The 13,526-nt window shown below is 38.2% G+C and overlaps 1 protein-coding gene across 7 annotated transcripts in view; it reads right to left on the bottom strand.

Moving 5' to 3' along the window:
- nedd4l (NEDD4 like E3 ubiquitin protein ligase) overlaps positions 1-13,526 on the bottom strand; it is a 115,395-nt gene that overhangs the window by 57,741 nt on the left and 44,128 nt on the right. For 2 of the 7 annotated variants that reach the window (XM_039750469.1, XM_039750470.1), the window contains exon 8: positions 9,464-9,523. The exons of 3 other annotated variants lie outside the window; for them this stretch is intronic. In XM_039750469.1, coding sequence (XP_039606403.1) covers positions 9,464-9,523 — 60 coding nt within the window. The remainder of the gene's footprint in view (positions 1-9,463; positions 9,524-13,526) is intronic. 2 more of the 7 variants (XM_039750471.1, XM_039750472.1) reach the window with 1 other exon arrangement.

Raw genomic sequence — 13,526 nt, 5'->3', positions numbered from 1 at the left:
GACACCTACTGTCCTAGATGTGCCATCCTGACAAATTTTAGCTGTTTAGATAAATAAGAAACAGTTTTTTTTGTCGAAGAGTGAGTCAGTCAGTGAGTAAGTCAACTTTGCATTTTACATATGTTGTCGCACATGTGCATCAGAGGACCTCCCGAGAGGCTCTGTCAAGGTATGTAAGTAGTAGTAGTAGTAGTTGAAGTTGCACAAAATGTTTCTATGTTTTCACATAGATGAGTTTAGAAATGTGCCAATGCTTCTCAATCGAAATTTTTAACATTTCAAAAATGTGTACAAGCACACTATATCTCTCTATTATATAAAAAAAAAATCCTGGGTATGAGACGTGACTTTTTCAAAGGGATAATTTCATGTCCCACGAGATGAGACTTTGTGCCAAGAGATTTAACCACGACTGGGGCCAGAAATAAAAGACAAAGAGTAGATGACAAAGTACAATGGCGTAAAGAGGTTCAAAAACATTGGTGTGATACACATGAAGAGCAGATCAGAGATAATGAAAGTACTAAAATTCAAAAGTCTCAAAAAATTACAGTAAAGATCGCATTAGCACAAACAAATGGAAATTATTACTCGGTGAAATAACGGAACAGTGAAAAGAGATCAAATATATTGTTCAGATTTAAACTTTAAAACTGAGACTTGTAGATCGTCTAATTCGTGTTGCCATCTGGGAAAAGTAGTGTTTCTTCCCTATGAAGAGGCATATCTGCGAGAAATAAAAGATTTGTTATTTGGTGAAAGTGAAATCCACATATGCGAGCGGCAGAGATGTGAAGTGGTTGGCACGTAGCACAGGCTGGGGGCTGGCGAGCGAAGCCCCCTAGTCTCAATGAAAATTGAACTGTCCTGACAAATTTCCTAGAAGAAAAAGACTGGAAAGTTTCAACAAAAGTCAATCCACTGGGAGTTGAATGGTTTCATGCAGACAAAAGGAAAAACAAACATAGCATTTTATAAGATTGCAACAATAAAGGAAAAAGTGCTCGTGTTTGAAAAGAGAACACTAGACTTGAGCAAATGTAAGTTTTGTTTTCCTCTGTCCATCAACTTTATAGCCTGCAGGAAGAAAATACCCTGGAAAGGCTGCATACTTGCATACATGCAGTGCACACTTGCACAAAAATAGACTGATTTAGACATGACAGTTAACTTAATATGCACATCTACCAATTAAGATTTGAAGTAAATAATTATTTTTTGCTAATATTAAACCCAGAGTTTCTAGGATCTATATCTAACCAGTGTAACATTTTAGTTAGCTCAGGTCAATCAGCAGTATCATGTAGTATAACTCACACATTAGTTCATTTTCTAAACTACTTTATACTACGCGAGGATGTTAGAGCCAGAAACGTAGCCTGGATAGGATGCCAGCTAATAACCATTACTGAAATAACCAGGAACTAATGTTCTGTACAAAGCAAAGATTACCGATAACACGCATAAAATTCAGCTCTGCCCTTCAGAAACATTAAATATGGCACTATTAAATGTTAGAGCTTTAACTAACAAGACATTTTTTATAAACGATCTTATTAGTGATAGAAACATTGATTTTATTGCGCTAAATGAAACATGGCTTAATTCCAATGGGCGCAGTTTTAATCGAATCTGCCTCCGGATTACAGTTTTACTCGTGCGACCGCCAGGGGAAAAGGGGGGGCGGTTTGGCAAACATTTACTCGAGCCGATTAAAATGTAAAGATGTTAGTTTTGGTAAATTTAAGTCCTTTGAGTATCTCGCCGTTGTTATTCATGGAGATTCTCACGCTCTATTATCCGTGTATAGACCTCCTAAATATAACGCGTCTTTCCTTGAGGAATTCTCTGACTTAATGTCAATTTTAGTTACAAACTATGATGCACTCTTAATAGTCGGCGACTTTAACTTTCATGTCGACAATCAGTGTGACCAAAAGGTAAAGGAATTCATGAACCTCCTGGACTCTTTTGATTTGAGGCAGCTCGTAAATCAGCCTACACATAAAGCAGGTCATACGTTAGACTTAGTGATTACTAAAGGACTTAAAGTTGATATAAAGCAGGTCACTGATATCGGTCTATCAGACCATTTCCTTCTACTATTTAATATAGAAATAAAGATAGAAAACGCTCATGAGAAGCATTTTGTTAAAAAACGCTTCTTTGACTCATCAGCAGCTTTAAAGCTTACAACTATTCTAAGCAATCAGTCCGTTTATAATGCCAGCTATAATAGCGAGGATAATGTAAATAGTAAAGTGGAAAACTTTAATTCTAAAGTAAGAACTGCTGTTGACATAGTTGCACCTGAAAAGACAGTTAAAAAATCCTCTAGTACTGTTATTCCATGGAAGACCCAAAGAGTGTCTGATTTAAAAAGAACATGTCGTAGAGCTGAGCGTAAATGGAGGAAAACTAAACTAACTATCCACTATGAAATATTAAAAGTTAAAATAACAGAATACAATAACACTGTCCGTCTTGAGAGGCTGCTATTTCTCTAATATTATAAATAACAATGCTAGTAATCCCAGAGTCTTATTTTCAACAATTGACCGTCTGTTAAACCCAGGTAACACAAAGGAATGCCCCAGAATACTTCCAGTGAAACCTGTGAGAACATTGCTGTATTTTTCACTCAAAAAATTAATGATATTAGAGATAACATAGTATATCTCCCGAACACTGCAGAACCTCCAAAGCCCCGGTACTCCGTTATAAACAAATTAAATGCTTTCACCAGGATAGATTTACCTGAATTACATAGTATAATCTCTCAACTGAAACCTCCACCTGCGTCCTTGACCCAATACCAACCAGGTTTTTCAAAGAAATATCAGGCGTCTAATTGACAATATTCTGGACATAGTAAATTGTCATTAGATACGGGGTCTTTCCAGACTGTCTTAAGACTGCTGTAGTTAAACCCCTTCTTAAGAAACATAATCTTGACCCCTCTGCCTTTGAAAATTTTAGACCCATTTCTAACCTGCCCTTCTTAAGTAAAATTTAGAGAAGGCAGTCATTATGCAGTTAAATGACCACCTAAATAAACATGCTATTCTTGATACTTTTCAGTCAGGCTTCAGAACAAATCACAGTACAGAAACTGCACTTGTTAAAGTAGTAAATGACTTGGGTAAATGCAGACAGAGGCCATTTATCTGTTCTCATCCTCTTAGATCTGAGTGCTGCATTTGACACCATTGATCATAATATTCTTAGAAATCGCCTTAGTCAATGGGTGGGCCTCTCTGGCAGTGTCTTAAATTGGTTTGAATCCTACCTGGCAGGGAGAAAATTCTTTGTGAGTTGTGGTAATCAAATCTCAAAGACACATGATATCCGATATGGTGTTCCACAAGGCTCTATCCTGGGTCCGCTGTTATTCTCAATCTATATGCTTCCGTTAGGTCAGATTATCTCAGGTTACAATGTGAGCTACCACAGCTATGCTGATGACACACAGCTGTACTTATCTATAGCACCTGATGACTCCGACTCTTTCGATACACTAACACAATGTCTTACTGGTATTTCTGAATGGATGAATAGTAATTTTCTCAAACTAAATAAAGAGAAAACTGAAATTTTGGTAATTGGCAATAATGGATTCAGCGAGGTTATCAGAAATAAACTTAATGCACTAGGATTAAAAGTTAAGACGGAAGTAAAAATTTAGGGGTAACCGTTGACTGTAATCTGAATTTTAAATCGCATATTCATCAGACCACTAGGACAGCATTTTTTCACTTAAGAAACATAGCTAAAGTTAGACCTCTTATATCATTGAAAGATGCTGAGAAATTAATTCACGCTTTTGTTTTCAGTAGACTAGATTACTGTAACGCACTCCTCTCAGGACTACCCAAAAAAGACATAAATCATTTGCAACGAGTGCAGAATGCAGCTGCTAGAATCCTAACTGGGAAAAGAAAATCCAACACATTTCTCCAGTTTTGATGTCACTACACTGGTTGCCTGTGTCATTCAGGATTGACTTTAAAATACTGCTTATGGTTTATAAAGCCTTAAATAATCTCGCTCCATCTTATATATCGGAATGCCTGACACGTTATATTCCAAATCGTAACCTTAGATCTTCAAATGAGTGTCTCCTTATAATTCCAAAAGCTAAACTTAAAAGAAGTGGTGAGGCGGCCTTCTGCTGCTATGCACCTAAAATCTGGAATAGCCTGCCAATAGGAATTCGCCAGGCAAATACAGTAGAGCAATTTAAAACACTGCTGAAAACACATTACTTTAACATGGCCTTTTTATAACTTCACTTTAACATAATCCTGATACTCTGTATGTTCAATTCTTCATAATAACTATTCATGGTGGCTCTAAAATCCGTACTGACCCCTACTCTCTTCTGTTTCTTTTCCGGTTTTTTGTGGTGGCGGCCTGCGCCACCACCACCTACTCAAAGCATCATGATGCTCCAACAATGATGGACTGAAAGCCAGAAGTCTACGTGACCATCATCATCAGGTCCTTCCATGAAAATATGATGATTTATGTTAGGTAGAATGCCCAGAGGGGACTGGGCGGTCTCTTGGTCTGGAACCCTACAGATTTTATTTTTTCTCCAGCTTTGGAGTTTTTTGTTTTTCTGTCCACCCTGGCCATCGGACCTTACTCTTATTCTATGTTAATTAATGTTGACTTATGTTTATCTTTTATTGTGTCTTCTATTACTCTATTCATTTTGTAAAGCACTTTGAGCTACATTTTTTTGTATGAATATGTGCTATATAAATAAATGTTGATTGATTGATTGATTGATTGATTGAAGAGGAAATAGAAAAGACCCCAACAAATTGTCTTCTCTGCTTCTGATTATAAAGTGTTTGTCCAAAATGAATTTCTTTTGTTTAGTAAGTCCTGGGCCACCAACGATGCAAATAAAAAAAAAGTTTTTAATAAATCTAAATCATTATGTACAAAGTCACTCGATTCTGTTCACTTTGACTGCGTTCTTCTCCATTTGACAATGCCATAGGTATGCATTTCCAAATGACTGATGATGCACGTTTTTCCCCTGACTGCACCAGGTATGGACATGCAGGTTAATGGTATGGTTTGTTAACCAGGTGGGGAGTCTACATACTGTCCCAGTGGCCACTATGGCACAAACTAAATCACTAAATGCTAAACTAAATTGTAACTCTTTTAACAGCCAGACATTAAGTGAGAGTGTGAGTGTCACCTTCAATGGACTATCATCCTGTTTAGGGATCCTTCCTAACTTTCATCTGATTCCTTATGACCGTGTAGGAAAATTGAGCATTTGAGAAAAGGAAATTACATTTGCATCACCAACAGACTGCTGTTCTACTCTAGAAAAGAAAAAAAGTATACATTTATTTTACGAGAAGTGTTTTATCCCAGGAAAAAGATGCACAAAATGTGTCTTATAAGAACACAGCTGCCCAAAGTTTACCACCACTCAAATGGACTGTCACCCAGTTTTAAGTCTTCGACTAAAATTATTTTTAAGATATTTTATGACATGTTTAATATCTTCATAGGCATGTTTGATCTGAAAATAATGCTAATGTTATGGGAAATCCTTTGCAGTTTCCTTGAGTTAGAAATATTTTTGTTATAAGAATCTTTCTACAAATATGCAAGTTCATGAGGCAGACCACAGGTGTGCCTTACAAAGGGTAAAGCTCAACTCTGAGTTTATCACATGTAAAGTGTCAGGCTGTTTCTTAGCAGCACACTGAACTGGAGTTAACCACTTTGGAGATTTTGTGGCCACCCACTGAATGGGTTTTAATCTCTGACTTGAGTATCTATTTTAGATTCACGTAGTGTTTAAAGAGATAAGATTCAATGTAATAAGGAGAAGATAAATTATTCTGTTTTCTGTCATACTGTAGAACGTGACTTCACCTGTGAGAACCCAGCAAATAGTAAACAAGGGTTCTGACAAGGAAGATCCTGTTTCACTGATATGTTGGAATTCTAAAAACAACAAAAGCATACGATACGAAAGGTGTGCATGATATTATTTATCTTGGTTTTCAGAAAGTTTTTGATAAGGTAGCACAATGAAAGGTGGGAATTTGAGGTGTAGTGTGTAGGTGGATACAAATTTGTTTTAAACACAGGGAAGCAAAGGGTTATGGTGTGAGCACCTTTTTCAGAATGAGGTAGTGTTGACAGTGGTGTCTCCCAGGGATCAATGCTGGGACTGCTGCTCTTTTTAACATACATAAACAATTTGAACAAGAACATAATCAATAAGCTGGTTAAGTTTGCAGATGATAACTGGGTGAAAGGGCAGATAATGTATCAATCAGCCAAAGAAGAACTGGACAGCACACAGACTTGGGCAGAAGACATTTAATGAAAAAAAGTCAAGTATAACACATAAAAAGTATAAATAAGCGATCCAAATACACAATGGAAGGTCTGAAACTTGAAAGTACACCTTATCTACACCTAGACAATGCATAGAAGCGACCCAGAAGGGTAACAGGATGTTGCATTATATATCGTAATGTGTGGGATTTCAAGTCAAAGGAGGTCATGTATAACATGCTACGAGGCCTCACTTAAAGTACTGTGTGCAGTTTTGGTGTCCAGGCTACAAAAAAGACGGCAGCACTGAGAAACATCCAAAGAAGAGTGGCAAGACTGATTGTGTGACTGACAGACATGAGCTATGAGGAGAGACTGAAGGAACTGAACCTTTTTGATTTAAGCAAACGGATATTAAGAGGTGACATGACTGAAGTGTTTAAAATTATGAAAGGAATTAGTATAGTAGATCCCAGTTGTTATTGTAAAATAAAATCTGCAACAAGAGCACAGGGACAAGGCTAGAAAATTCATTAAGGGCAGAGTTTGCACAAATGTTAGAAAGTTTTACTTCACACAAAGAACCACAGACACATGGAATAAATTACCAAGTAGTATGGTGGAGAGTAGGACTTTAGGCACTTTCACATCTTGACATGATGTTATTTTGGACCATGTAGGTGAATACAATGGACAAACCAGTTGGGCTGAAAGGCCTATTCTCATCACAATTCTTCTAAAGTTTTAATACATGCATATGCATTCCTGCTATTCTTTATTTCACTATTTTATAACTCCAATATTTTGTTACTGTATGTAATTTTGATATTGCTATTAATACATTATCAATTATTCTACTATTTGACTGAATACATGTTCATTATCATTGTAATTAATGCAAAGCCTTTTTTTTGCAGACACACACTACAACTTATGCCTTTCACATTTGATGAGTATCCATTAAAAGGTTAGGCCTTGAATTACATGTAACACATGGTAAAATAGGCTGCCTAGACCCTGAGGTTTTACAATAAAGCACACGCTAGTGAAACAGTGCCTAACCTCTGAGGTTACATATAATACAGTATAACCTATAGGTTTGCAAAGGATAGTAAGTCAAATTAATGCAAATGTTATAGTAACTTAAACCTAATTTGTATAAAAGCAAAACTAGTCTTTAACACTTAAAATAATCGTGTAGAGTCAGAATAATGGTCCACACTCCTATTCTGTCGTTGGTTAGGAGATGTGAGGTTGTTAGTGAAGCTGACTGAGGTATAATAGAAAAAGCCAGTTTAGAAAATGAATGGATAAATGATTGTAAGAGACATTACAAATACATTACAGTTCAAACCATACTTTAGTTAACTTTAAAATTATTTTTGTTTATTCCTGAATGTCAGTGGTTAAGTGTGTGGTATATGGCCGGCTTGTCATCCCGGCCAATACCCCCAGGCCGCCAGATAGAGCCCTCCCTGCAGTATGGAGGTGCCCCGAAGACGAGCAGGGAATCATGGGTTATGTAGTTTTTATACACAACCCTGCTAGATACCACAGGGGCCGCAAAAGGGGGAGGACCGAAGAATCATTTGTGCCCTATAACCCGGAAGTGCGTCATAGGAAGAGCGACAACAGAAGTGACGTGCTTCCGGGGTGAAGAAAAGGACTTGTACCTGACCCGGAAGTGATAAAGAATCACATGGACTGGGGATTGGGAACACTTCCGGGTCAGGGTGGATAAAAGGACTGTGGGAGCTCCCAGACGGGGAGCTGAGCTGGGTGGAAGGGTGGCAATGCGTCTGGGAGTGGTGGAGAGTATTATTGTAGTATTTGTGCGTGTTATATGAATATAGTGGAGGATTAATAAAGTTAACTTGTGGACTTTTATCTGGTGTATGGAGTCTTGGGCAGGGGTTCAAGGGAGCGATAGCGCCCCCGATCTGTCACAAGTGCTACTGCCTTACTACAAGTTCAGATCCCTACCTAAGAGTTTTCCACATGGAGTGTGCAAATTCTTGCAGTGTCTGCATTGGTTTATCTTCAGTTTCTTTCTCACATGCACCAAGTCCATATTGGGTTAACTGGCACTTAACAAGAAGCCTCTGACTAAAATGCTAAACATAAAAAGTACAAATGGCTATACAGCTGTGTAAAAGTAACTACAGCAATCAGTGACTTGTTAATATTAAACAGTCCCACTGGCTTTTAAAAAAACAAAAAATTGTATTCTATCAATTGTGTGAATGTAATAATTGCTGACATTCAGACTCCTAGAATTGACGCACTGATAAGCTGCACTCTTTGCCCAGTCGCATGACCACTAAGCCATACTATTGAATCTGGCAAGGCTATGAAACACTGGCTTACAACCTGCACTAGGCCAGACTGAATATCCTAGAAGTGACAGTTTGAAAAAACAATATTAGCAGCTGAGATACAGCACAAAATGTGTAACAAAAATAAACAGTAAAGTTAATAACACATTTGTATAAAAAGAAAAACCACAGCAAAGCAGATAACCCCACTGGCACCAGGCATTGTGGAAAGAATCAGAATGAATTCTGTTTGATGTCTTTTAAGACAGAGATTAATATACTTAAAAGAGGCATGTGGGTGAGTGGCAGTAAGGCAGCAACCAAAAACCAGCAGGCATCAGGCCCCGCAGTATTTTAACACTGGGCAATTAACAGCAGATGATCCACTTTGGGTGATCCGGCATTTAGGTGATAAAGCTGCCCTGTAATCCAGGAAGAGCATTGTTCAGAGGTTCATGGAGACTGTCAGCTGTGCCTTCTGTTAAGCATTTATATGATTCAGTTGGTCTGTTATTTGTTGATTCCAAAACGGAGTTGCTGTTTTAGTTGCTGGCCTCATAAACAGTAGGGCACCTAACTGCTGGGCGTTAGAAGAAAAGCTAATGACAGCTGGGAGCGATTAAAATCCCTAAGAGATTGTCAGGGACATGCAAGTGGTCAATAATCAGTCACCAGGAGCCAGAATATTTATTCCAAAGTAAATAGGGAAAAATAAAAAAGATCAGAATAAGCAGACTGCAGAAGAATAATACTAAGAAAGACAAATGAGATACACAAAATAACCCCAAGGTCTTATAAAAAGTACATAACCGTGTAAAACACATTACCATTTGGTCTTCGCCACCAATAACTGTTTGGGCACGGGCTCTCCTAGACTCGTTATTCTGCTGATAAATGATAATTTTTGTTAAAGGTCATTCAACAGCAAATGCAAAAAATGTCAGTTTAAAAATAACTGCTCCAAAAAGCCTGCAAGCAGGAAGAAAACTGAAATTATTTAACAAAAAAAAAAAAACTCTGCTTGTATCAGACTGAAATGAAGGTATAAAGCTGTAATTAATGAATGCCAAGCCTTGTCACATGCTACACAGGGCAAGGAAGGAATTAAATGTGATACAGATGGCAAATGGAAAATCAGTCCAACTTCTGCAGCTTGAAAGGAATGTAAATGAATGATCAGAACAAATGGCGCTTCATGTGAAACAGGCCCTGCTTGCACATTACAAACAAATTACAGAAAAAATAATTCCCTGGTGCATCTTACAGATTCAGGTATAAGTTAAAAGACACTTCTGAACTAATTCTGGTATGCAGAAAGTGATCATGAATAATAAAAAAGTAAAAAAAAAATCATACTAAGAGCATGTAATAGGAGCTTGTCACCTAGGGCATAGACTTTTAAATTTCCTTCATAGTGACCTTTGCAGAGAGCTAGTGGTTAACACAGTGTGATATGAACACAAATATGCACTACTGTAACTGATAGCATTAAAAAACTTCAGCAAGCTCCATGCAAGAGTTGAGTCTTTACCTATTCATCTGCACGCACCTACCTGTGGCTGTTTAGTCTCTTGGAACGTCTGCTCAAAAGGTACCATTTCATTACTGTACAAACAAATCTAAATTTACATCAGTACTTCTGGGATCTAAACTTGGCCTCACGTTACACAACTGGTAGTTGGAGGGGATGAAAGACTTCACCAATGCAGCTGCTGATCTTGTCACCTGAGGATGCCACATTACATGACTAGCTTCACAGGTTAAGCCAAATTAGGTGAGTGCACAATGACTTTCCAGCATAGATTTCCAAAGTATTACAAGCTCCCCTTTCTTTATCTGACAGCCAATAAGGTGCTTATGCAGCTGGTTCCTGTGCAAGGGCTTTACAAGAGTATCAAATTCAGTTCAATCTTGGACCCTTTTCTTTCTGCATTTACAACCAGAGGCATCAGACATACAAGCCTCTATTCTGCTTATGAGGTCCAAAACACACATTGCACGTTTCCTAGTGGCTACACTGCAGGCCATTATACTTCTGGGGGAGCGCTCATTAGTTGTCAGCTCCCACATGCATGCAAGCCTACTCCTTCAACTTAAAACAAACTCAAGCCTGTTTGATTTTCTTGGAGAAGAGTTGGCACTGAGTCGCTGGGTATGTCAAACTACATGACTATATTATGGTAATGTGCTGTGACTGCCCTGACTCACTAAGTTTACAGTGCCCTCCAAGATGTTTGGGACAAAACACACAAGTTTCCTTGATGTACCTCTCTGTTCCACACTGTACAATTACAAATCAGCAATTCAGATGTGATTAAAGTGCACATTGCAGACTTTCATTTAAGCATATTTGCATACATTTTAAACATCATGTAGAAATGACAACATTTTTTGTCTACATACCCCCCTCCAAACCCATTTCCATGGCACCAAGATGTTTGGGACACAGCAATGACAGGTATATTAAAGCAGTGGAACTTTGTTGCATACCCCTTGTATGCAAAGACTGCTTGAAGAATGTGATTCAAAGACATCACCAGGTGCTGAGGATCTTCTCTGGTGATGCTCTGCCAGTCCAATAATGCAGCCATCTTCAGCTCCTGCTTGTTTTGGGCCTTGTCCCCTTACGTTTTCTCTTCAGCATATAGAAGGCATGCTCAATTAGATTTAAACTGGGTGACTGGCTTGGCCATTCAAGAATAGTTCATTTTTTAGCTTTGAAAGACTTTTTAGCAGTATGTTTTGGGATCATTATCTTGTAGGATGAAGCATCAACCGATGACTTTGGAGGCAATTACTAGAACTTGAGCATATAAGATGTTTCTATACACCTCAGAATTCATTGTGCGACCACTGTCAGCAGTTACATCATCAATGACGATAAGTGTGTTGGCACCTGTGTCAGCCATACATGCCAAAAACCCCATCGCCATATTTAACAGATGAGATGATATGCTTTGAATCTTGCGTGGTTCATATTCGTCTCCACACTTTGCTCATGCCATCACTCTAATACAGGTTCATCTACAACTCGTTTGTCCACAAGAACTTTCTCCAGAATTCTGCAGTCAGTTTAAAGTCCTTTGCCACAAAGTGTAATCTGGCCATCCTTTTTTTGTAGCTAAGTTGTGGTTTGCATCTTGCAGTGGGGCCTTTGTATTTCTGTTCATGATGTCTTCTGTGGACAGTAGTCCCTTCACACATCCACATCTGTCTCCTCAAGACTGTTTCTGATTGTCGGACAGACAGACGCTTGCTGCTTTTTCTTTACTATAGCGAGGATCCTCCTGTCATCAGCAGTGGAGGTCTTCCTTGGCCTACCAGTCCCTTTGCGATTACTGAGTCCACCAGTATGTTCTTTCTTCTTAATGATTTTGCAGACAGTTGATATCAGTAATCCTAAGGTTTTACTGATGTCTCTAATGGATTTATTCTTGTTTTTCTGCCTCATAATGGCTTCTTTGACTTTTATTGACACAGCAGTTGTCTTCATGTTGAACAATGGCAACCACGTACTCCAAAGGGTAGAAGTGAGCCAAGGTACCTTATAAAGCCATGAAATAAACCCGAGGAATCACAAACACCCATGACGTCAACTGTACCAAACATTATGGTGCCCTTAAATGGGGGGACTGTGTAGAAAAAAGTGTAATTTCTGCATGGTGAGACCAAAATATATGTACCCTTAAATGAAAGTCAGCAACGTGCACTTCAATCATGTCTGAATTGTTTCGATTTGTAATTTTAAACTGTGAAGCAGAGGGAGACATCAAGGAAGAATGTGTCTTTGTCGCAAACAGTACAGAGGGCAGTGTAAGGAAATAAAGTCTGTGACTGAAATTCGCTGGCCAATTCGGGTATTGAGACAGGGCCTTAAGCTATAAAGAACAGGTCTATACTGAAAAAATTTAGAAATACACACCTCACACTTTCAGACAGAAAAAGTAAATCTAGTCAAGAAGGGCAATAAGCTGAAACCTCAATCACAAATGAACTACTCAAAGAAAGTTTGGTCTAATGAAAACAAGCAGCCACTCAATTTGAAGCGACAGAATATCTCATGAGGACCCTGGAATAACACTAGAAACAGAATATGTTCTACTGAGTGGGCAGTATTTTCCATTTTTACCTTAAAAACATCAGGATGATATGTTTACTTTGGATCTGCTATGTCACACAAAAACACATGCAGCATACTAAATAAAACAGACATAATCAAGGAGGAAGGCATACACAATTACAGCAGACTCCTCTATCTACTGAAAGGTGTGACCAAACACGACTCATCGTTGTAAACAAAAACAAGGTAAAATATATCAAATTGAGCCTTTCCATATGTTGGGGACCAAAGGCAGAAATACGATAACACAGGGAGGCACAGTGCTTAGTGTTGCTGCCTCTTTGATCAGCATCCTGGGTTCGAGTTCATTCCTTATCTTTGACTGTATGGAATCTCTATATTTTTCCTGTGTCTGTGTGTGTTTTTCTCTCGTACCTCCAGTCTTTCTCCTAAATTGCAAAGATTTGTGTGGGTACTTAATAGAAAATATTAAATTAGCCCCATATGAATATGAGTAAGGATTAAACAGGTTTGAGGATGTTATTCTGTGAAGACAAGGAGTTTAGGTGAAGCCAGTAAATGACTATGAAATTAACAGCACGTAAACTCTGCTTTAACAGGTGGGAAAAGGAGCAACTACTTAACGTGTGAACTCAATTTCTCTCCTTTTCCTTAGATAACCTGCAAAATTAAAATAAATCTGTAATGTAAATCTTTAAGATAAGATGACTAACAAATTCTCATCTCATTCAAATATGACAAGACTAAAATGTCTTGGAAGATGTGCGAATGTAGGATGCTGCTTGCTTAAATTATGGCTCATCTACAGT

The sequence above is a fragment of the Polypterus senegalus genome, chromosome 4 (assembly GCF_016835505.1).
Source record: "Polypterus senegalus isolate Bchr_013 chromosome 4, ASM1683550v1, whole genome shotgun sequence".
Taxonomy (NCBI): Eukaryota; Metazoa; Chordata; class Cladistia; order Polypteriformes; family Polypteridae; genus Polypterus; species Polypterus senegalus.
Note: the sequence above shows the minus strand (reverse complement) of the source record. Positions and strands in the feature narration are given on the sequence as shown.